General features: G+C 43.9%; 2 protein-coding genes across 8 annotated transcripts in view; one reads left to right on the top strand and one right to left on the bottom strand.

Moving 5' to 3' along the window:
* Window positions 1-25729, top strand: part of SLC2A8 (solute carrier family 2 member 8) — a 192879-nt gene that overhangs the window by 4898 nt on the left and 162252 nt on the right. For 2 of the 3 annotated variants that reach the window (XM_075185695.1, XM_075185694.1), the window contains exons 4-11: window positions 1475-1681; window positions 2586-2685; window positions 2879-3090; window positions 5136-5285; window positions 5368-5476; window positions 6277-6438; window positions 6890-7035; window positions 7528-7743. In XM_075185695.1, coding sequence (XP_075041796.1) covers window positions 1475-1681; window positions 2586-2685; window positions 2879-3090; window positions 5136-5285; window positions 5368-5476; window positions 6277-6438; window positions 6890-7035; window positions 7528-7707 — 1266 coding nt within the window. In that variant the 3' untranslated portion in view covers window positions 7708-7743. Of the gene's footprint in view, window positions 1-1474; window positions 1682-2585; window positions 2686-2878; window positions 3091-5135; window positions 5286-5367; window positions 5477-6276; window positions 6439-6889; window positions 7036-7527; window positions 7744-21587; window positions 24712-25729 lie in introns of those variants that run through there. The other variant, XM_075185693.1, reaches the window with a different exon arrangement.
* GARNL3 (GTPase activating Rap/RanGAP domain like 3) overlaps window positions 13277-25729 on the bottom strand; it is a 172003-nt gene continuing 159550 nt past the window's right edge. For all 5 annotated transcript variants that reach the window (XM_075185689.1, XM_075185691.1, XM_075185688.1 and 2 more), the window contains 4 exons: window positions 24686-24821; window positions 21223-21432; window positions 19849-19966; window positions 13277-16936 (listed from right to left, as the gene is read on the bottom strand). In XM_075185689.1, coding sequence (XP_075041790.1) covers window positions 16777-16936; window positions 19849-19966; window positions 21223-21432; window positions 24686-24821 — 624 coding nt within the window. In that variant the 3' untranslated portion in view covers window positions 13277-16776. The remainder of the gene's footprint in view (window positions 16937-19848; window positions 19967-21222; window positions 21433-24685; window positions 24822-25729) is intronic.

The following is a 25729-nucleotide window of genomic DNA, read 5'->3' as shown; positions in this document are numbered from 1 at the left end:
CCTTAAATGCAACATGGTCAAATCCGAACGTATAGTCTTACCTCCCTCTAGACAGAGAACAACATATTTCTATAGTTCTGTTCATACTCCGCTCCTCGAACAGACTGTTTATTTATTGATCCAAGTCAGTGACCGGATAGTGTCTAACACAGAAATATTTGCAGACAATAATTCAGATTTTATAAATAAAATATAAGCAGTAACGGCTCTAGGTGACAATTGACAAGTGTTTAGTGCAATAATAAACCAAAAACAATTCTAATACAACATATGGTAGGTGGAGGTGTACCAAAAAAAATGTCTGCATGAACAAGGAGTAATGACTCTTCCTCTTCAATTTTTCATGTTATGAGGATCGATCCGAGTTGGGAACTAGAACTCCAGAGAGAGCAATATAGTGTAATACGTTCTTTTTAAATATCCAAACAGATAGAAGCTTCTTGATATATGCGTACCATATCAAGCTTTCTTAGAAGCATATAGTCAAATCAACAAGGCTGCCAATAAAAAAAATTACAAAAACTTTAATAGTCCTAGAAAAGGCATGAAATCACAATTCCAAATGCCCGTATATTGAGACAATAAAAGTGAAGATTATCTGCACTCCTCAAACAGCAACGATGTTCCGGTACGAGACTTACTTCTGTCCAGAAAATAAATCACAATGGGTATATACCCAACGCGTTTTGTCGAATGACTTTAATAAGAGGTATTGGCAGCACTCGGAAGCGTATGTTTAAATACTTCTATGTCTCCATAAAACACCAATTGGTGCCACCAATAATTAAGATGTTGTTCACTGCATAAACAGCCTGTAAAGGTCACCAGGGCATGGTGGTTAGCATTGCTGTCTTGCAGTGTTGGGGTCATTGGTTCGATTCCCACCAGGGCCCTATCTGTGTAGAGATTGTATGTTCTCCACATGTTTGTGTGGGTTTTCTCCCACACTCCATAGACCCACTGGTAGGTTAATTGGCTTCTGACGAAATGTACCTAGTGTGTGTGTCCGTGTGGTAAGGAATATAGATTGTAAGCTCCAGGGACTGATGTGTATGAGGAAATATTCATCCGCAGAATATGTTAAAATAATAATAATTAATATAAATAACTGTTAACAAATAATTTAAACCTTTGTCCTGATCATTGTCTGATTAGCTGAAGGGAAATACAGACAACCTCTTACAACATAAAATACAGTATTATATGAGCAGAGCTCAGTAAGACTAACAAACACCAGGGGCTAAATGTATCAAGCTGAGAGTTTTTTGGCGAGTTTGAAAATCCAATCAGATTCTAGCTATCCTTTATTTAGTACATTCTACAAAATGACAGCTAGAATCTGATTGGTTGCTATAGGCAACATCTCCAATTTTCATACCCGCCGGAAAACTCTCGGCTTGATACATTTACCCCCAGGACTTTGAGCCATTGTAGGAACTGTGATTGGTAATTTGCGCTATTCCTCCCCCTGCAGTCTATAGTAACGATCGGAGCCGCCGTTGGAGGGATATTTGGCGGTTGGATAGTCGATCGAATCGGCCGGAAGCTCAGTCTCATGCTGTGTGCTGTTCCGTTTGTCCTTGGGTTCATGCTAATCATATCTGCGCAGAGTATTTGGATGTTACTCTGCGGACGTGTCTTGACCGGTCTGGCTAGCGGAGTCACCTCGCTGGTTGTCCCTGTAAGTATCATCCAATTTCTTTGCTAGTATTATTGTTTAAGGATCTTTATTATGCAGCTTGAATGTATAACTAAGGTTAAAATAGAGCAAGATAAGAACAATGTTTCATAAAGGTGCTGAAAGAGGAAGTTTATGAAACTTTATGTGAGGGTGACGGATCTGCCTTATAATAAACAAACTTGTTTCCAAACCATACCCTTAAAGCAATGCAAAGCTTGAAAATCTACGTATTTAATTGTATCCATTAGATACACAACAATGTCGAAAGGAAAAGTATGCCTTGTTTATATATTTGGATTGTTTTTAATTTTTTCCTAGAAATGTTCAGTGAAACGCGTTGGGTTAAGGAGGATCTCCCCCTAAATAAGTAAAGGTTTAGTGTTCAAAGTTAGTTTCTTCCCTGAATCACCATTTAAGTTATTCTGCAGCAAGACCCAAGTTTTCTTTATATCTTCAGTTTGTAATATGGGCTGTAATAAATATGTCCAACAGTTACGTGATCGACATTTATATGGTCGACGCCATAATATAGACAGGGCTGGAAAGTCAACAGTCATGACATTGACGGTATTATTAGTTCGGCAGTAATATCCTTAACCACATAATACTGTTGATGTTTGAATTGTCGACCTAATGATTCTGTCGACTTTCTGAATGTCGACCAAATGAACGTCGAACCGTCAACCGCATACCGTAATATGTGGGATCTGCAGTATTGCCTTATTGGCCCAAGTAAGGTGGAGTCACATATTAGACATTAAGGTAGAAGTGCTAAAACCCAGTCCCCAAGAGCTACCAACCGGTCGTGTTCTGGATTAAAGAAATCCTGAAAACATGAACTGTTGAGGCCTCAAGAGCTATCCTCATCTATTTTTAGAGACTTACATTATAACCTGATTTTTAGGTGTATATTTCTGAGACGTCTCACTCGAGAGTACGAGGAACCCTGGGGTCCTGCGTCCAGTTAATGGTGGTCATTGGTATTGTTGGAGCTTACATCTCAGGTACTGATGCTTTTGAAGGGGGAATGTCTACCATAGGGTTATTTCCCATAATCCTCCCACGTCTGTGGCCCCTCCCACGGGAGATGGACGCAGATTTTGGGCAGGAGGTGTGGCGCTGGACTGGAGGGAGCCATGGTTTATGGATGTTGTGGTCTCCTCTCACCGTTGTGTATTGTCCATGTTCTGTCACCAGGGATGTTCCTGGACTGGCGCTGGTTAGCCGTCTTCTGCTCCATCCCACCGTTCCTCATGGTTATGTTTATGTCCTTCATGCCCGAGAGCCCCCGATATCTCATCAACCAGGACAGGCGGGCCGAGGCCATGGCTGCTCTCCGATTCCTCCGGGGTCCAAACGTGGACCATGAATGGGAATATCGGCAGATTGAGTCTAGTGGGAGTGAGGAGGTATATCTGTCTTTATGTGTTAAATGTCTAAATAATAAATGTATTAATGCCACAACTGGGCTCCGGCTGAGACTATCCTCTCCGTCCATGATTACATAGAAAGATAGAATTTGACGGCAGATAAGAACCGCTTGGCCCATCTAATCTGCCCATTGTTTTATTAACCTATGATAACCTCAAACACTATTTGATCCTTTATAAGGATATTCTTATGTCTATCACAAGCATGATTAAATTGCTCTACTGTATTAGCCTCTACCACCTCTGACGGGAGGCTATTCCACTTACCCACTACCCTTTCTGTGATGTAGTTTCCTCTGAACCTACTTCCCCCAGTGTCAGTACATGTCCTCGTGTTCTAATACTTCTCTTCCCCCAGTGTCAGTACATGTCCTCGTGTTCTAATACTTCTCTTCCCCCCCAGTGTCAGTACATGTCCTCATGTTCTAATACTTCTCTTCCCCCCAGTGTCAGTACATGTCCTCGTGTTCTAATACTTCTCTTCCCCCAGTGTCAGTACATGTCCTCGTGTTCTAATACTTCTCTTCCCCCCAGTGTCAGTACATGTCCTCGTGTTCTAATACTTCTCTTTCCCCAGTGTCAGTACATGTCCTCGTGTTCTAATACTTCTCTTCCCCCCCAGTGTCAGTACATGTCCTCGTGTTCTAATACTTCTCTTCCCCCCAGTGTCAGTACATGTCCTCGTGTTCTAATACATCTCTTCCCCCCAGTGTCAGTGCATGTCCTCGTGTTCTAATACTTCTCTTCCCCCCCCCAGTGTCAGTACATGTCCTCGTGTTCTAATACTTCTCATCCCCCTAGTGTCAGTACATGTCCTCGTGTTCTAATACATCTCTTCCCCCCCCAGTGTCAGTACATGTCCTCGTGTTCTAATACATCTCTTCCCCCCCAGTGTCAGTACATGTCCTCGTGTTCTAATACTTCTCTTCCCTCCCAGTGTCAGTACATGTCCTCGTGTTCTAATACTTCTCTTCCCCCCAGTGTCAGTACATGTCCTCGTGTTCTAATACTTCTCTTCCTTTGTAGAATGTTTCCCTCCTGCACCTTGTTATAACCCTTGATATATATATGAAAGTTTCTCTAATGTCCCCCCGTTCCCTTCTCCAAACTATACATAATAAGATCTTTTAGTCTTTCCGGGTAAGTTTTGTGCTGTAGACCATGCACCATGTTTGTTGCCCTTCTTTGTACAGTCTGTAATGTATTATATCCTTCTGGAGATACGGCCTCCAGAACTGAACACAGTATTCTAGATGAGGCCATACAATGATCTATACAGTAACATTATTACTTCTTTCTTTCTGCTACTGATTCCTCTCCCTATGCAACCAAGCATCTGACTTGCCTTCCTCATTGCTTTGTTACATTACTTACCTGCCTTTATGTCACCTAAAATAGTGACTCCTAGATCCCTTTCCTCCTCAGTAGTTTCCATTATAGTGCCCACAATACTATATTTATCCTTTGGCTTTTTCAGACCCAAGTGCATGATTCCATGGCTTCCCTTCTTCTTTGCAATAATTTCCCAGTAATGGCTGCTCCTTCCCTCTCCTAATCTCTGCCTCCCTCTCCCTGATTCCCTGACATCTCTTCTCTGCAGTCCTCTCCCTGTGACGACTACTTCTTTACTTCTCTATAATCTTTCTCTTACATTAGGTTTATCTCTCATATATATCTCTATTTTCCCTCTCGCTCATCTATTTCTTTCTTGTTTATATGGCTGTCATCCAACCCACAAACATTCAAGTCATTACGTCTTCATATTTTAAAATGTACGGACCCTTCCCATTTACCAGGGGAAAAATAACAGACAATGCATCAAAAACAGAAGCTACTGTAAGTATGCGTAACCCCGGTGATGAGCATTGTGTCTTTTACCGCCGGCTAAGCCGACATCACGGGCTCCTTCACATTGTACGGTGCCGACCGTGAGATTAGATCTATAATAATCTATTACTATGTTGTATTGTAATGAATTAAGCCCTGTGTTTGTGTATATGATCTATATGTTCTCGTCCAATCAGGAGAGCAGCCTGAGGTTAGCAGACTTCCAGAATCCGTCCATTTACAAACCATTCGTCATTGGGATCCTCCTCATGTTCTTCCAGCAGGCCACCGGTATCAACGCCATCATGTTTTATGCAGACACCATCTTCGAAGAAGCCAATTTCAAGGTCCGTGGCGCCCCCTGGTGTAGAATATAGAATTTATAGTGAAGCCCGCTGACCGGTCTCATTCCTGTGCAATGTTTTACAGAACAGCAGCTTAGCGTCCGTCATCGTGGGGCTGGTCCAGGTAGTTTTCACCGCCGTTGCGGCGTTAATCATGGATAAAGCCGGGAGGAAGATTTTGCTAATTATTTCAGGTAGAAGTAATTTAACATACTTTTTTGTTGTTGTTGTACAGACCTAGTGACTTGTCTGCCATATACATGTAGGAAAATAATTAACCTATGACTATGCTCAGAAAAACTAATAGTACACTGCTAAGAGCACCGCTATTTTGGCTAAAATAAATAGAAATTGACCTTGTGGCATTGTGCTGAGCCCCTATAGGTATTTGCCGTCTCTCTGCAGTAGCCACAGCTTGGAGTATTGATAGGTGACGTCTTCTCAATGCTGATACTCTCAGTACTGCAGCTACCAGTATTTTGTAGCTGTAAAATATATACTTCCTTAAACATATTAAAGGGAATTAAACATCTTAATGGATATTTTTATAATTGAATGTTAAAAACCAGTAGTGCCTATATTACAAATAAAACTGTCTGTCTAAGCTGTTGGTTAGATACACTCTATTAGAAAGTGTGTCTAACCATACCTGAATCTGATAACATCCGAGAGTCTCTTCCATTCATAGGTTATTATGCAGACACGTTATCAGCCCAACGTAGAAAACGTTTTGGACCTGCTTGCTGACGTCTATAAAGCGAATGGCGCTGATGACTGGCGTTAGCACACTGTCTGCCCTGTGAATAGAGGAGACTTTCTGGTTATAGGGTTTATGTATGTAATAATCTTTATTCAATAAAGCAATATACAGAATCCTTGAACATGTTCAGTTTAATAGATGATTTTCACGTCAACGTGTTATTTATATGAATGATGGTACCTGAAACAAGATGAATCCTTCAATTTCCACCTGGCTTCTCCCATTTTTATTCAGGAACCATCATGACGGTCAGCGCGGCACTGTTTGGGGTGTATTTTAAAATCACGGAAGTGCATGTAAACAACTCCTCCGTCCCCCTGACCTTGGGCAGCGCGGCAGAGACTGCGGATCACCTGGCGTGGTTGGCGTTGCTCAGCATGGGTCTGTTTATCACGGGTGAGTTTTCTCTTCGTTAATAAAAAACCTTATTTGTATACATCACTTTTTGCAACGGCTGAATTGTCCCATAAAGGGACCAGAAGGGGGTAATGCAAGCACAGTTGATATAGACAGGTGCTGTCACTGTAGGGAGTAAGGTTAGCGTCTGGTGTATGGTTTTTTATTTTGTCGTTACTATTAATTTGCACAGAGCAATTTGCTGTTTTAAAACTCGGAGAGCACAATGAATTGTTCTTCGAAAAGAAAGGCTGTACGTGAATGATAACTAATGGCGCTGTTATCTTTCAGGGTACTAGGATATACCGGCACCGGCAGAATTTATCCTTTTATATACATTTCTTTTTCATTTATACACCATAGATTTGTGTCATTATTATACCTGTAGGGACAGGAGAAGATGGACCCCCCCCCCCCCCCCTCTAATTGTACTTTCGGGTGCTCTCTGCAGGTTTCGCTATCGGCTGGGGCCCTATTCCCTGGCTGATCATGTCCGAAATCTTCCCGCTGCGCGCAAGGGGCGTGGCCAGCGGAATGTGTGTCGTCACCAACTGGGGCTGCGCCTTCCTGGTGACAAAGATTTTTCACGACCTGATGGTAAGTGACGACTTTAGGGTTTCATGATGTATTTAACGCTACTGGTTCCCAACTATACCACCTCCTTCTCTTGGCCGGGGTCCGTCACCGGAACCTGTGTGTTACAACTAAATGTGGATGTTCTTATTTGTAATATTTAATGAGATGCATCAAACATACGATGTGCAAAAGCGCCTATTTTTTTTATTTTTATTGGTGATCATTGAAGCTTACAAGACAGAGCACGAGCTCGGAGTGACTGCAGGACATGCGTATGGTTTTGTGTTCTTCGCTCTCCTCCTAGTGCTCGGTGATCCCTACTTACAGCAATGACCGCAGCTCAGACCAAACATTTTATTTTAGAATTAAATGATTTAGTAATTGAAGGTCACAATTCTACGTTCTCACAAGCTGCACGTTGTCTGATGTGAATATTAATAGTCCGTTTTAGGATACCCTGTAACATTTTGACGGTGGCGGCCGTGTAAGAGACTTTTCTGTTTTTTTTGGCAGGATTTTCTGACCTCCTATGGCACGTTCTGGTTATTTGCTGGTTTCTGTGGCCTCAACGTTCTCTTCACCATTTTATGTGTCCCAGAGACAAAAGGGAAAACCCTGGAGCAGATTGAATCTTATTTCCAGCGAGGACAAGGCAGAGGGAGGTCGGCTCCTGTCTCCAATACAATCCAGTGACTGATGGCGGTAACATCACTGCAGTCACATGGTCGGGTAAGACTCCTCCTCCTGAGCGGCTCCACGTGGTCTAGTTTACATCGTTCAGACAGCGACTGCGCGTTCAGACGCTGACGCACTATGACGCTTATGTTCATTTATAACTGAAACAAGTGCTGGATATTGGGGAAATGTGACGTTTGTAGACAGAGACCGTTCCAGATTCCCTCATTATATAATTCTACACTAAGATCAAACTGCTGTGTTACCGATTAGACTATCAGAAATGTCCAAATGTCTATAAAGAACAAGGTTGTACGAAACCTTCTAATAAGGAAAAGTGGAGGTTTCACCCATAGCAACCAATCAGACTCTAGCTATCATTTTCTCAAAGGTGAGAGGGCCCCACCATGAGGCCCCCCCGATCTGTATCAGGTGTCCCATCACTGATCTAGAATCTGATTGGTTGCTGCAGGTGACCCCTCCACTTTTCCGTCTTGGAAGCTTTTAGTAAATCTGAGATAGACCTAAAAAGTAATCCTCTCCTTGCATCCTAGGAAAGGGCGGGGCTTTGTCAGACAGGCCACGCCCACTGGTGTCTTGTGTAACATTTGCCAGACGCAATGAGTCCTGTAGGTGTAACGGTAAATTCTGTAAGTCTTTGTCTTCCATTAGAACTGGCCACTGTGCTGCATTTTCTACTAGCGTATTATTGAGGAATACATTTTTTTCGGCCCTGAGTATGTTTGGTACAAGCCACCCCCACTGGCGTGAGGTCACAGAGGTGGGTGTATCCCATAGGCCAGTGGTTCCCAAACTTTTGCAGTTCGCGGCACCCTTAGAGTCTCCAAATTTTTTCAAGGCACCCCTCCAAAATAATTATTGAGCAGTCCTGTTTTAGTTGGGTCTAAAAATTGTAATCGGTATTTAGGTCAGGCCAGAAATACTTATTTAATTGTATGCAAAAATGCCCCCTCTGCATCCAGACACTCTGTCCTCAGGCACTCTGCCCCCTCTGCATCCAGACACACTGCCCCCTCTGCATCCAGACACACTGCCCCCTCTGCATCCAGACACACTGCCCCCTTTGCATCCAGACACACTGCCCCCTCTGCATCCAGACACACTGCCCCCTCTGCATCCAGACACACTGCCCCCTCTGCATCCAGACACACTGCCCCCTCTGCATCCAGACACACTGCCCCCTCTGCATCCAGACACACTGCCCCCCCTGCATCCAGACACACTGCCCCCCCTCCTCTGCCCTCTCTCACGATGTCCCCCTCCTCTGCCCTCTCTCACGATGTCCCCCTCCTCTGCCCTCTCTCACGATGTCCCCCTCCTCTGCCCTCTCTCACGATGTCCCCCTCCTCTGCCCTCTCTCACGATGTCCCCCTCCTCTGCCCTCTCTCACGATGTCCCCCTCCTCTGCCCTCTCTCACGATGTCCCCCTCCTCTGCCCTCTCTCACGATGTCCCCCTCCTCTGCCCTCTCTCACGATGTCCCCCTCCTCTGCCCTCTCTCACGATGTCCCCCTCCTCTGCCCTCTCTCACGATGTCCCCCTCCTCTGCCCTCTCTCACGATGTCCCCCTCCTCTGCCCTCTCTCACGATGTCCCCCTCCTCTGCCCTCTCTCACGATGTCCCCCTCCTCTGCCCTCTCTCACGATGTCCCCCTCCTCTGCCCTCTCTCACGATGTCCCCCTCCTCTGCCCTCTCTCACGATGTCCCCCTCCTCTGCCCTCTCTCACGATGTCCCCCTCCTCTGCCCTCTCTCACGATGTCCCCCTCCTCTGCCCTCTCTCACGATGTCCCCCTCCTCTGCCCTCTCTCACGATGTCCCCCTCCTCTGCCCTCTCTCACGATGTCCCCCTCCTCTGCCCTCTCTCACGATGCCCCCCTCCTCTGCCCTCTCTCACGATGCCCCCCTCCTCTGCCCTCTCACGATGCCCCCCTCCTCTGCCCTCTCTCACGATGCCCCCCTCCTCTGCCCTCTCTCACGATGTCCCCCTCCTCTGCCCTCTCTCACGATGTCCCCCTCCTCTGCCCTCTCTCACGATGTCCCCCTCCTCTGCCCCCTCTCACGCTGTGTCCCCCTCCTCTGCCCCCTCTCACGCTGTGTCCCCCTCCTCTGCCCCCTCTCACGCTGTGTCCCCCTCCTCTGCCCCCTCTCACGCTGTGTCCCCCTCCTCTGCCCCCTCTCACGCTGTGTCCCCCTCCTCTGCCCCCTCTCACGCTGTGTCCCCCTCCTCTGCCCCCTCTCACGCTGTGTCCCCCTCCTCTGCCCCCTCTCACGCTGTGTCCCCCTCCTCTGCCCCCTCTCACGCTGTGTCCCCCTCCTCTGCCCCCTCTCACGCTGTGTCCCCCTCCTCTGCCCCCTCTCACGCTGTGTCCCCCTCTACTGCCCCCTCTCACGCTGTGTCCCCCTCTACTGCCCCCTCTCACGCTGTGTCCCCCTCTACTGCCCCCTCTCACGCTGTGTCCCCCTCCACTGCCCCGCTGTCTGCCCCTCTGTCATACTCCTCTGCCACGCTGCGCCCCTCTGTCTGCCCCTCTGTCTGCCCCTCTGTCTGCCCCTCTGTCTGCCCCTCTGTCTGCCCCGCTGTCACACTCCCTCTCACTCCTCTGCCGCGAGCCAGCTATAGGAAGAAACAAAGAGCACATAAACTTACCAATCCGCGCGGCGCCGGGACCCAGCAGACTCCTCTCTCCCGCAGCTGTCACTGAATATCGACGTCAGTGACAGCTGCGGGAGAGAGGAGTCTGCTGGGTCCCGGCGCCGCGCGGATTGGTAAGTTTATGTGCTCTTTGTTTTTTCCTATGGCTGGCTCGCGGCACCCCAGCGACAGCGCACCGTGGCGCACACTTTGGGAACCGCCGCCATAGGCTGAATACGCTCACTCACAGGAACATTGTGTATTACCATGGGAGAATGCTCCGACCCCTTGGAATGTGGAATATTTCATATGTACCAGTTGTTATATCGCACTACTTAGATGAATAGATGATTTTACCTTTGACTTATTGAATGTTCGAAGAGTATGATCTAAATAAGTTAAATTGTATTAAAGTTTTAAGGTTTACATGGGTGATGTTACAACTGGGTGAGTCTAGAACACATTTTTGTGGGCGACTGTTACATTCTGGGCGAGAACCTCAACACTAACACAATTGGGATCTGTGTTCCTCTATCGTGATATTTATGTCACTTTATGGAATCTTTGGATTGTGTTGTTACATTGTTCTTCTGACGATTGAGGTTCCCTCTGATCTGCACCTTCATCTCCCACGATATGTATGCACTGTATATATTTATATTTAAATAAAACTAATTATACATTGAAGCTTTTTCAATCCATTTTCTCGTGTATTCTATGGCAGCCTTCGAAATGTGCTGGATAAATATTTTTTGTTTTTGTAATCTTGCTTTCTTCCATATAGGTTAATGTATTGATGCTCTGACTTGAAAAGCAAGTAAAGTTAGTATTTGACAATGTCTATACAAAATTAAATATGGGTATCGTGCTCTCTTACATCTCTATGCAGGTTCTCTGCCAGAGCAGGCACAGAGTGACTGACAGCTTGGCAGACTTGCTTTGTAGAAACACTTAGGGCTAGATTTACTAAACTGCGGGTTTGAAAAAGTGGAGACGTTGCCTATAGCAACCAATCAGATTCTAGTTAACATTTATTTAGTACATTCTACAAAATGACAGCTAGAATCTGATTGGTTGCTATAGGCAACATCTCCACTTTTTCAAACCCGCAGTTTAGTAAATATACCCCTTAGTGTTGATTGGTGGGTAATGATGATGCCTTCATGGTTCAGATCTAAAATTTTCAGTTTTGGGTTTTAAGAATCTTGTAACTGATAAAAGATATATTTTGAAACATCTTGTAAACAGGGCAGCTGGAAGTATATAATGATTATTTAGAGTAATTAAGTCTCTTTGTATTTTCATATAATGATGTCCCTTTCACCGCTGTCACATATTCTATGTAAATGACCCAGGAGAGATCTATTTTTTTTACCATGTTACGTTGGAAGTAATGTCTGTTGGATTCAAACCCATCTTGGTGTCTTACTTTGAGGTTTTTCTGAGCATTGCTGGATTTTGAGTATAGCTATCAGGTGTTATGTTTTGTACACAGAGGGTGACCTGGATACAAGATAAAATTTTCGCAATATGGTCTATTTCTGCAGGTAAATTCTCCAGTCTGGTGCGGTCAAGTGACGAGGACCAGGGTGTTATGTGGTGTAGCCCTTGTTTGTGGGTGCACTCCGATTTAACTAGTAACAACATGTGTGATATTGACATCAAAGGGATTGGCTCTACACTAGGGTGAGGTGGTGGCTCTTTGGGCTGGGTGTGGAGCTCAATTGAAGTGAATTGGACTTACTATTCTATGTGTGCCGCACTGTAACCAATTCAGGAAGGCGACGGGGGGAAGCCTACTATATTAAGGACAAGAAAATGCTAATGTGAAATAGAAACATTTCATTGCATATTATCTTTGGAGTAGGTAAGACTAGATTAAAAAAAAATATCTGGCAGCATTTCTGAATGTAACTAGAAGTCGTCTTCTTTTTTTGTGAATCAAACATCTTCTCCAACCAAACAACAACCGCTTTACCAAAAAGGCAGGCGTTGTGGGGAAGGGGGGGGGGGTGGATCGAAACAATGTTATTAGTGTGGGTGAACGCTAGCGTGTTAAAGCTTCACATCTATACTCCACGATGTTCTGTTACACAATGCCCAGTACATGACGGTGTATAATGTTAGAGACGAGAGATGAGGAACGTGACATTAATGTATTGTAATAGTGTTAGGCATGGAGCATACTTTGTTACTTTCGTGTACCACTTCTTTAGGTAGGGGAAGCTGGCACATTCCTAAAGTTCTCGCTCTGGGCTATAGTAGCGCTGATGATTTTCATTTGGTGCCAATTACCAAATGTCTACCGCCTTACAGCCTAATGTAGTGAGCACCACGGCTGAAATACAGACCCTTCCAATATGTGACTGTCAACTAACCTATCCCTGTCTTACGTTGTCGCCACAGGGCTTTTTTTCCTGTTAATATGTCTTGTGTATTCTAATAGCTGTAGTGTACACAGAGGATTGTATCTTATGCGTCGTAAAGACTGATGAGAGGAGATTCATAATAGATTGCTGTTTGTGATAGAGCTGCTGTCACGTAGTACTTGAAAATGGCCACAAGATGGCAGCATTCACATCCTCGGCTGTTTATTTTCCATAATCTATCAGCGTCTCCATAAAATAAATAGTATTCATATGTAATATGTATGAAGGCATATTTCGATTTCAATTTATCCCTATAAGTTTTAAACCAGGATTGTCTGTCCAGATATTCATGGCTGTGTGCATTGTCAATATAAGAAAGTATGAATTTTTATGGGATGATACATAGTCTAAAACTGTTATCTATTAAAAAAAAAAGTGGAAATCTCCGTAGGAAACAAAATTTACAGCTATAAATATGGCAGACCTTTGTAGGGTTTGTTTTTTTTAATGTTTAAACTCTTACCAAATACAGTAAAAACTGAATACAAAAGAACAAATCCTGAGACCAAATTTCATAAATATTTATTACATATCAAGAACAAAACAATCTACCTCCACAGCAGTGATCCCACAGCACTGTCAAATATTGTGGTAATAATTATTAATACTCCAGTATCTATACAGGCCACATTTGAAACACCAAAACATGTACATTATCACTTGGCTTAAAAACAATGGAAATACAATATAGTTTAAGACACTTGGTGGTAATTTTTTTTTTTTTTTTTTTTTTAGTTTGTTAATTTCTTGTATCACAGAAGTTCAGCAACAGTCTAACAGTAAGTACAGAATCAGATACAAAACCACTGCTAAAATTTCAGGGTGTTTAGGAAAACGAACAAAAAAACAAGTAAAACAATAAAACAGGGCGACGGGGATAAAATAACCCAAAAAAAAAAAAAAAAGAAACAAAACGCATTTGTACAAACTTCGGCATCGTAACATTTGTTTCAACAAGTTTAAATATCTAATAAATAAGTAAATAAATCTGCAAAAAAATATCCCTTTTTTTGTCTTTTGAAATGTTCTCCGCAAGGCTCGGCGTCTTAGTAGTGTTCCAGAGTTCACATTTAAACAGGTAAACAGAGGTGGTCTATCAGCTGAAGTGTAATAGTGGGGAGAAGAGGGGGGTGCAAGCATGCGGTTTACTGGTTGGGCGCACATTGCTGTGCTCTATGGGGGAGGTCACATGAATAAAATGTCCCCGCGTTTTATCTGGGAACTGTCACAACACTGGCTGCGCTGCTGCTGCCGCCACGGTTAGGCCCCCGCGCTCTCCTTCGACAGATATACTGGATAGTCTCATTAGCCGCAGGTATATTTGTCACAAGGATCCATAATCCTTTTCCTGACAGAGCCTCTCTGAGAATGATGGGAGTTGTAGTCTAGTGACACCCGGGAAAAATGTTTCTGTTTGCGGTGTGGTCTATAGGACTCACATTGTAAGGTGAGCCGATGGCAACTCTGTTCTACCACAATTTTCTTGCAACTGTCACAGACCGCACTAAATATCCATACGCTGCTTACAGGCCTAACTCTGCAAGATCATCAGAGGGGAACTTCCCTTATAGGAAATCATACCCGAAAAAGTCTGTACTGTTACCCCTGGTCTGTCTGTTTATCTCTCCGTGTACAGGTTACCACTGGTCTGTCTGTTCGTCTCTCCGTGTACAAGTTACCCCTGGTCTGTCTGTCCGTCTTTCTGTGTACAGGTTACCCCTAGTCTGTCTGTCCGTCTTTCTGTGTACAGGTTACCCCTGGTCTGTTTGTCCCTCTCTCCATGTACAGGTTACCCCTGGTCGGTCTGTCTGTCCGTCTGTGTACAGGTTACCCCTGGTCTGTCTGTCTGTCTGTGTACAGGTTACCCCTGGTCTGTCTGTCTGTCCGTCTGTGTACAGGTTACCCCTGGTCTGTCTGTCCGTCCGTTTGTGTACAGGTTACCCCTGGTCTGTTCATCTGTGTACAGGTTACCCCTGATCTGTCTGTCTCTCCCTCTCTCCCTGTACAGGTTACCCCTGGTCTGTCTGTCAGTCTGTGTACAGGTTACCCCTGATCTGTCTATCTGTCCGTCTGTGTACAGGTTACCCCTGGTCTGTCTGTCTCTCTCTCTCCCTGTACAGGTTACCCCTGGTCGGTCTGTCCGTCTGTGTACAGGTTACCCCTGGTCTGTCTGTCTTTCTGTGTATAGATCACCTGCACCATGTGACATATTTCACTATATAATGGTTTATTATACTGTAAATGCCCATATATATAATAAAGTTATTTAAAGAAATAGAATTGTGTTTTTTCTGTATAGTCCGAGAAACCTTTTTAGCAATTACAGATCACTTATTTACAGTATCTCAGATTCCCCCTCTGGGCAGTATAATAACGATGATTACAGGTCTCTCTCCAGCAGTTCTGGGGGTATCTGATAAGACATTATTGTATGTGAAAGTAGCGGTTGTACTTATTGCCGGGGGTATCATTCTTTGGCAGACCGAAACCCAGGAAAACTGGATATTTCCCAGAAAATCCATCCTATAACTGAGGTTATATATTATACCTGGAGGGGAGATGTGCAGGACATGGGGAATAGCAGCTGAGATATAAGAACCTTTTCTGTCAGTGTAGAAAAATATTTATCTGGATGATTCCCTGTAATTCACTATGAGTTAGGATGACAGAAGTGTCAGGAAATAATAGGACTATTTAAACCTATAAATTAGCAGCAGAAGTCATGACGAAGGTCCGTTATAGGACACTCAAGGCAACACTTGTTCCATGCATCAATACAACAGAAACATCATGTTTATGGAGTCAAAATAAATCATGTTTTCTAAGTATGAGATGCTCTGCAGAACATATCAATATGTATCTGTCAGGGGGTAAATGGAACAGAGCAATGCTCTGCAGATCTCTAGAGAGGTCAGTAATGTAATAATCTGCAGAATATATCACTATGTATCTGTCGGGGGGTAAATGGAACAGAGCAATGCTCTGCAGATCACTAGAGAGGTCAGTAATGTAATAATCTGCAGAACATATCACTATGTATCTGTCAGGGGGTAAATGGAACAGAGCAATGCTCTGCAGATCACTAGAGAGACCAGTAATGTAATAATCTGCAGAATATATCACTGTGTATCTGTCAGGGGGTAAATGGAACAGAGCAATGCTCTGCATATCTCTAGAGAGATCAGTAATGTAATAATCTGCAGAATATATCACTATGTATCTGTCAGGGGGTAGATGGAACAGAGCAATGTTCTGCAGATCTCTAGAGAGGTCAGTAATGTAATCTGCAGAATATATCACTATGTATCTGTCAGGGGGTAGATGGAACAGAGCAATGTTCTGCAGATCTCTAGAGAGGTCAGTAATGTAATCTGCAGAATATATCACTATGTATCTGTCAGTTTGTAGATGGGACAGAGCAATGTTCTGCAGATCTCTAGAGAGGTCAGTAATGTAATAATCTGCAGAATATATCACTATGTATCTGTCAGGGGGTAGATGGGACAGAGCAATGTTCTGCAGATCTCTAGAGAGATCAGTAATGTAATAATCTGCAGAATATATCAATATGTATCTGTCAGGGGGTAGATGGAACAGAGCGATGTTCTGCAGAACTCTAGAAAGAACACAGAGGGGGCAGTATAATAAACACTAATATATTTTACAAATATATTTACACCTTATATTATTATGTTGATAAAGTGACGATTACGATTTTATGACGACTGTTCGTATAATCTAGACCTTGCAATAAATAGGATTTTTTGAACCCACATCCCAGTCACATCGATCACAAGATCTAGTATAATCTATATATATATAAAAATCCAAAAAACCTATGTCCTGCGGCAGTGAGCACGTGGGGGGATAGGAGTGTTTATATGGGAGTAATCTATGTCCCATGTAACTCATCTGATCCCCAGCATCAGTGTTGTGACAATTCCTACCAGGACATTTGTGTATAGAGAGGGGGCGGATAAAGGACCAGGAATACAGAGATTGTCTTCACTTTAAATCAACAATGTCTTCATCGAAAGAGGTGGCCGTGTGGAAGGGGCTGCTGAAGGGTGGGCTCTCTTCCACGCTGACGTTAGATTCCGGGTCTGAACTGGTGGAACAATGACGCTGACTTTCCGAATTGCTTTCAAAGGAGCCTGAATTTATCCTGGTAAGAAAAACAGATGCATCACTGTCATTTAGTATGTTTAATGGAGAAGGAGCGGTCAATAGCTTAAGGATACCTCTGGACTATATCATATTAACTGACCCAGGTAGGAAGAAGCAACTGCTCCTGTGTCCGAGAGGTATTTCATTGCAACTTTTTTCAGTGTATGTAAAACCTACTTGTTAGCAATTGATGTTACTGGTGATCAGCGAGACAGATCTTACCTAGGCTAACGCAGAGCAAACGTTTTGATCAGCTGACTGATTAGCTCAGCCGTAGTCTGTCTCTACATTAGCCTTACTATAATTTAACATTATAGGGGTTAAATTATAATGATGATAGTGGGGTGATGTGTCGGGGGGCAGGACATGATTTCTTAATAAGGGCCGATTCAGAGAGAGACCTGCTCTCACTACTAGGGGTAAATGTATCAAGCTGCGAGTCTCTGGTGGGTTTGAAAAGTGGAGATGTTGCCTGTAGTAACCAATCAGATTCTAGCTACCACTTTGTACTAAATAAAGAATCTGATTGGTCTCGCATGTCTCACTATGACCTCTACGCTCTATTACTGCCATTATTATATCTCATATGTGCCTTTATGCTGTTCTTAGTCACCACTTCACTGCCACCTGTCTAACACCGCTGTGCTAGCCTCCTGCCTACGTTTCTAATGCTGCTGTTATTGTGTGTTATCGACATATTCCTACATCTCTGGCTCTTACCACCTTCCCTCCTTCTATTGGTAACGCACCTACATCCTCCACCTCCTCTCTATCTAACCTACACCCAACAATCTCTCTCGCCCCACTAGCAGAGTGTCTTTGCCTCCACTGCAATCTCCACCATGGCCTCTGGTGAGGACTGCCCCAACCCCTTGCTCTGCCCTATCCCTACTATCACACACACACACACATGTTTCTCTACAAAACCACCCACTCTCGCCCAGCCTCCAATCTCAACCTTACTCTATCTCTCTTCTACTGTGCACTCTTCAATGCTAGATCTTACTTCCAATCCTCACCACCTTCACCAACTCTCCTTCCTCAGCTATGTCTCCCTACCCTTCTACTTTCCTCTCCCTGATCAATCATGTGGCCTCCCACCCAGCCACTGCTCTGTCCCCTCACCAAACAATCCCAATCACTGCACAACATACTGGTACCCTTTGTTCCTCCGAATTAATGTTCCTTTCCCCCTCCCTCCAAACCCATTCCACCCCTGTGAACCAACCTTGTTACACCTCTCTCCTCTTCCCACTCTCCCCCTCTGCTGCGCTTTCTGGAATACCAGATCCAGCAATGAATCATCATCCATGACCTCTTCATCTCAACCTCCTCGCTATGACTGACACCTGGCGATCCTTTCCTTCTCCCGCCACCTGGGAGCTGGCCAGGTGGCGGAGTAGTGGTTCTGCTTTATCCTCCTCCAGCATCTTCCTGGTTATTCCCACTGAACCCTCTCTGTCCTTCTCCCCTGATGAGGTTCATTCTATACACCTCTTCCATCCTGTCCACTTTCACGTTGCCATCATCTATTGTCCCTTAGGACCAGTCTCCCAATTCCTTGAGAACTTCTTTGCCTGGCTCACACACATCTCTCCCCCATCACGACCCTTAATTCTGCCCTGGATGTCAGCCTATGACTTTCCCCAACTCAACCTTGCCATTCTAAACTGACCCGCCACCTACAGAAATGTTGTTGCTCTTCCATGCTGACTTCCTCCTCTTCATATTCATTCTCTCCTCCTAAAGTATCTGCCTCTGCACTCTCTCTCTCTCTAACCAGTCTTACTTATAAGTTCCTCCCAATCCTCTAATATCCATCACTATTTGGGACATTAAACTCCCTCCTCCGTCTCCCCTCTCCCCCTTCATCCCTCACTGCACTTGACTTTGCCGCCCACTTTTCCTCCCAAACAGAGTCTATTCAACGTGACATCTCCTCCCTTCTGGCACCTCTCTCACTTCACCTCCTTCCTTTCCCTCTGGTCCTAACAGTCTTGTCCTCCTCCTCCCTCATATGTGGACGAAGGCCATTTCCTTCTCTCTTCTTTCTTTCCCTGCGCCTCCCCCTCAACCATCTCTACTGTTGCCTGCTCCCACATTCCCCTCCTCATCCATACATATACTGGTCTCTCATAATTAAAAAAAACCCTCCCTTGACCCTTTTTCTAACTATCTCCCCCCTTTCCCTTTCGCCTCCAAGTTGTCTACAATCTCCTCATAACCTTCGCCTCCCACTCCCTCCTAGAGCTGCTTGAATCTAGCTTTCGAACCCTCCACCAAAACAACCCTCACCAAGATCACTAATGACCTCCTCACTGCCAAAGCTAAGGCTCATTTATTCCTTCTCATCCTTTTAAACCTCTATGAGGCAAACAACACAGTTGACCACCCCTCTCCTTTTGTAAACACTCCACTCCATCGGCATCCATAACACTACCCTTGTATGCTTCCCTTCCTACCTCACCAACTGCTCCTTCTTTGTCTCTACCCTCCTACACATTGACATCCCCAAGGGTCAGTTTTTGTCCCCCTGCTCTTCTCTCTCTACACTTCTTCCCTCTATGATCTCATCAACTCTTTTGGCCTCCAATATCACCTCTGTGCCGATGACACAACAATATGCCTTCTCTCTCGTGTCTCCAGTTGTCTAAAAATCATCTCCTCTTGGATGTCCCAGCTCTTTCTTAAACTGAACATGTCCAAGACAGAAATCAGTTTTCCCCCATCCAAGATCCTCTTACCAATGATGCAACTAAGTGTCTCATCCACTCACTCATTATCCCTATTTCAATTTGTCCTCAAGAAAGTATCATTGTGTGTATCAGGAGTGCCCAGCGCAGCTGGTAGACCCCGCCCCCTCTACCTGTGCTGTAGAGAACTCTACGCTACTTTAGTTTGGCGTTTTACCTGTCGCTGCTTGTTGACCTCACAGCGTCTTGTTTAGTCTCCTCTTCCTCCTGTTTCCTGGCGAGTTTCTTCTGCCGCTGCGATCCGTCGGATTTGGAAGTCGTCTCGCCAGAAAGACCTACGTAAAATGAATAGTGTGAGGGGCATTATAACAACGAAATAATCATTCCAAATCCACAATGCTTATGGTAAGGTGGTGAAAGACCGACTATATACTGCGGAAACCTTGTGGCGCCTTACAAATAAACGATGATAATAATAATATATAAACATCTATTTCCTTGGCAGAACTATGGGCAAATAAAAAAAAATATATATATATATATATATATATATATATATATATATATATATATATATATATATATATATATATATATATATATATTTATGTATATTGTTTTACCCTGAACTACATTCTTCTTCCAAGTTTATGGATGTCAAATATATGTGCATTTTATTTATTTTTACTAAGAAAGGCATTTATTTAGGTATCTTCTGTTCATTGTTACTAGTAGATGTGATGCAATCTGTATTAGATTTTGCCAAAGCAGCGACTGGTTAGACCAATATCAGCTCATCACATACAAGGACCAGACCCGCGGCCCCTGGGGTAAATCCACGTTGACATTGCTGGGACTTACTAAGACAACGCATAAGGGCTCCGGCATAGACTTGGCTCTTTGCTGCACCCCATATCTGTCACTGACAACGATGGGCGGGAGATGGAGGTCGAGCAGGAGCGCTATAGCTTCACCTCCTCGGTGACATTTATAAACGTCACTCTGCAGATGCTACTTGTGACATTTCCAAACATCACATTGCATTAACAAGCTGAGAAAGGTTTAAAGGACTAAAAAAAAAATTAAACAAGACTTTTTTTTTTCAAATAGATTATGGTGTAAAGTTGCCTAATCTTCATGTCTTCAGATTCGTTCACTTTTATAGAATTCCCGATAGAATGTGATTGGGCCAAATACAAATCTTTTGCCCCTTTAGTGAACCTTAAGCCCACACGAGACCAATGATGGCAACGTCTTTCCACCATGTTGATGTTTGATGGGAACTGTCATTCTATTGTGTAATATGAGAATAAGTGAAAAAACGGTGCTCTACAAAATCCATAATTGGATCTCTGAAAACAAAAAAAAAAAATACTCAATCTAATTGACGGAATGTTAAAAACAGGACATCGCTTTTGTTTAATGCTACAATGTTCGCCTTTTATTTTTTTTACTACAATGTCAGTTTCCTGGCTGTGATTGGCATCTTGTGGCACTGGCATTAGGCTACCGGTAAAGCACAAGGGACAGGTAATATGGTAAAGATGACGGATCCGGTGTAACAAATCAGGGTTAAGATGCAGTTTGTTACCTAATAACTCCTTCCGCGTCCGGCTCGCGATCTCTTTGATCTCCATACGGGATAGCGACAGGGAGTGGGTCACTGGAATGCAGGCGAAGGTGCTGGACGTGGGAGTTGTGATGACCTTGGGAACCAACGGGGATTTTAGAGGTCGTTCGATGCTTCGCCCCACGAGGTTACTGAGGGGGATCTTGTAAATGTTTGTATACTGGACCTCACCTAGAACCAAAGAGACATCAGAATATTTACCTGCTCCACGCATCTGTCTATCCATACCTATCTATCCATGCATTGTTTCCATACGTAACTATCTATCCCTGCTTCCATACATGATCTAATCATTTCAAAATCCTTCTGTCTCTTTGCCATTACAGAAACCTGGCTCGTCTCCTCAGACACTAGATCCTCTGCTCTCTCTCCTACAGGGGACTCTACTAGACCTTGAAACAGACAAGGCTGCAAGTAGGCATCCTACTTACTCCTGATGGCACTTTCCGAGTCATAACCTCTGCATCTCTCGATCTCTTTCTTTTCCTCTTCCTTTTCCTCTTCCTTTGTAATCCACACTATTCGTCTATTCTCTCCTTTCCATCTTAGTGTTGCTGTCATTTAGCAACCCCAGGTCCAGTATCCTAATTTCTTAACAACTTTGCTGCCTGGTGCACTTGTTTCCTGTCCTTGGACCTGCCTACTCTCTTGGAGATATCAACATTCCCATTGATAACCCACAAAACTTTCTTTGCTTGCTTCATCCTTTGGCCTCTCCCAGTGGACTTCATCTCCTACCCGCTGTGATGGATACTCTTCTAACATTGACTTCTCTCAATTCTGCTCCATCTCTAGTTTCCCGAGCTTGGCCGATCCGCTCTCTTACCAAAACCTCCATTTCTTCCGCCTCACATTACCTGATGTTACTCCTCCATGCACCCAAATTCACACGTACACAGCGACACCTAAATACCCTCAATCCACTCCTTATCCTCACTAAAACTACTCCTCTCTTCTATAGCTGCCCTGTCATTTCTACAACACACTTCAGTCGATGATCCAAACCTCAACCATGGCCCACCGAATAGACTGCAAAAGCACTGCTGAGCACAAATGAAAGAATTCATTTATATTGGAGGATTTTCTCAATCTTGCAGCACTGCCCTTTCACTTGCCAAATAAACCTACCTTCTCTAATATCCACCCAATCTTCTAACCCACGTCTCCACTTTGCCACCTTTAACTCACTTTTCTGCCCACTTGCACCTTCTCCTTCCTCCCTCACAGCCCATGGTTTTACCACCTACTTCAAAGACAAAATCGACACTATATGACTAGATATTTCCTCACTCTAAATTCCATCCACCCTACCCACCTTCATCTACACTCCCCAATCCACCCTTAATCCATTCATTCCAGTAACTAAAGACGAGGTCTCTACACTCATCTCACCCTACAACCTGTACTCTTGACCCTATTTCCTCCCAACTTCTCCGCTGCTGCATGCCCACCTCTAATTCACCTCTTAATCTTGTCTCTCTCCACTGGCACATTTCCATCCTGCTTTACACATGTGCTCATCTCACCTATTCTAAAGAAACTATCTCTCGATCAAGCCCCTCTCTCCACCTACCGCCCTATTTCTCTCCTCCCCTTTGCCTCCAAACTACTTGAGCGATTAGTGTACAAACGCCTTTCTCACCATCTCTCCTCTCATTCCACTCTCTGGAATCGGGCTTCTGCCCCCAACATTCCCACTGATAAAAGTGATCAATGATCTACTTCCTGCAAAGTCTAAGGGCCATTTCTTCATACTCATCCCCCTGGACTTTTTCTGCTGCTTTCAACTCTATTGACCACCCTTCACTCCACTGGCCTTCGAGGTTCACTTCCTACTTATCGAATCAACTCCTATAGTGTGTCTATCACTGGCACATCCTCCCCTCGACTCGCACTATCTGTTGGGGTCACTCAGGGTTCTCTTTGCTGCACTCTGCTTCTCTTGGGGAACTAACTCCTTCGGCATCCGGTATCACCTATAAGCTGACTACACCAAAATCTACCTGTCCTTCCCTGACCTCTAACTTTCATATACTGATTAAAATGAGAAATTATTTGTATTATTATTATTAATCATCCTACATAAGCCAAATTTAGTTATCCAAGATTTTTGTTACATCTTAATGATTCCAGCAGTTTTCCGTTACAATCTGTTGAAAAACTATTTCTTAGTCTACTTTATATTTTATTTTGAGCAGCATAATGAGAAAATATATTTTGTCACTATAAAAAAAATAAAAATAAATCACTAATAAGGAGAATATTTTGCTGCAGTCTGTGTGTGCTATATACAAAGGATGAGGAAATATTGGGTGGAGATTTCTCTAATTAATTCCAGTGTCTTTCTATAGGCGGGAGTGGGGTCATGTTATTTAATAACGATGAGTATATTGTTTATGATGTCTGACATTTACTCAGGACCCCGCCGACCTGGCGCAGGAAGGAAACACGATTTCCACAAACCAGACCAGACAGAATTTAATTACCGGAGGCCACACGGCCCCACCTCTGGCATTTAAAGACCCCCATCTCATAGCAGACAGTTACCGTACTCATCTTTCTTTAAAGTGACATTCTAGAACAGCTTATTGTGATCAATTTACAAATATCCCCACAATGGGCTTTTTTCATTGGCTGAACGTGATTTTTAATTTACATACTCTTTTTTTTTGTATTGTTTATTTTACTAACCTTCCTGTAGCGCAACAATGTTATGTTCTTTACAAAGAACATTTGTTCTTTGTGATTTCACATCAGTCCCTGCCTCTGTGGAGCTTACAATCTATATTCCCTAGCGCACACACACACACACACACACACACACACACACACACACACACACACACACAGAGCATTAATTAATTTTCCCCTTGACTCCACTGATCTTACCTCATATACAAGCTATGGGCAGAGGAGGAGTAATCCCTGGTGATCAGGCGCAGTGATGATGTCACTGGAGAGCACTCTACTCTCAACCAATCGGTGATGCCTAGCGGCAGCGTGTTTGGAAGCTCCTCCTCTACTCGCCGTTTGTGTATAGAGGGGAGAAGTGGCGAAGGACGGGGTTGGAGAATGAGTTAGGAAAACGATAAGAGGGTATTTTTTTATTTTTTTTTCCCGTCTGGACATTGCCGGGAGGCAGGTTTTCCCTGAAAATTAGTCATTGTTCTGCCAATTGCACACCCTTTCGTAGGAACCAATGAAATCTCTTTTGAATGTGTGCGTTGTTGTACAGTCTAACTAACACAACACAGTAAAAGTCCTCACCATCACACCTAATGACAGCGGATCTTTCTTTGGCAATGAGAACGATGCGAGAGAAATGTCTGAAGAAAGCACACAATAAATAATTTCTATGCACAAAACAGATGGGAGCGTTACAGTGACATGGAAATAATGTGATGACCTCTCACGCACACTGTACCTTCTCCAGGGAGGGTGGGGAACACTGGCAGCTCATAGCCTGTGGGGGTCTGGGGGGAGCTGTGGGAACTGGTGTCCTTCGAGCTGCTGTTGGATGAGGAACCAACTGCAGCAGCAGCTTTAAAGTAAATATCTGACTGGAGAAATAAGAGACAGTTAGAAACAGGTCAGTGTAATTTCATGATATTTAATTTATTCTCTGGAGTTAAAAGGGAGTGGAGGGGGGGGTGAGTGCAGATCGTAGAAAGTAGGTAGTGAACGTTAGGGAGGTACACCATCTATCAACCAGAGGTGGCATTTAACACTCCTACACTCAGAGATTGTGGAGGTATTAACTTTCATTTAGCGTTCACATATTCTGCAGCGCGTTACAGGGAATCCGTTGCCGGTTTTCTTATGTAGAATTCAGGTACAAAGATAACTTATTAGTCTCCAACGTTTATGGAGACAAATCGTCGCTATCACTAAGGAATTTTTAAATCTAAAATCAACTTTGGGAACAATCTTGTGACTGTAAATTCACCACAACCAGATAATTGCTCAAGGGGGGAAGGTGGCAATGACAAGGATAATGCATTAGTAGCATTAGCACAGTTACTAGCAATGGCTCAATGCTGCCGACCGGTGAAATGAAGACGATTAGATTTAAGCCTGTCTTCTGGGTTTAGGGCAGTTAGGGGTTACTAACTCCGTTCCCCCTCACCCCCCCCCCCTGTATTGGCGGCTGCTGACACCGAGATAATAAAATGACTAATCCTACAGTACAAACTGTATGTAAAGTAGGTCGTGTTAATGCAGTTACTGTATTTAATTAACATAAAATGTGAAATGAGGGTGATAATGTCTCTTCACAGTTACAGTGCATATTATGAAGCCTAGTAATACATTCTTCTGACATTTTTCATCATTGGTGATAATATGATGCATACGGAACGCACTGCTTGCAAGCTTCGCTGTTCTGTGTACGATGTTACCTTCTCTTTATAGAAATTGTTATTTGTTCTTTTTCAATGACATGTAAGATATTAATAAGAGCAATAAGGCA

Source organism: Mixophyes fleayi, chromosome 9, assembly GCF_038048845.1.
Source record: "Mixophyes fleayi isolate aMixFle1 chromosome 9, aMixFle1.hap1, whole genome shotgun sequence".
NCBI classification, from domain to species: Eukaryota; Metazoa; Chordata; class Amphibia; order Anura; family Limnodynastidae; genus Mixophyes; species Mixophyes fleayi.
The sequence above is the reverse complement of the archived record's forward strand: the minus strand, read 5'-3'. Positions and strand labels throughout refer to the sequence as shown.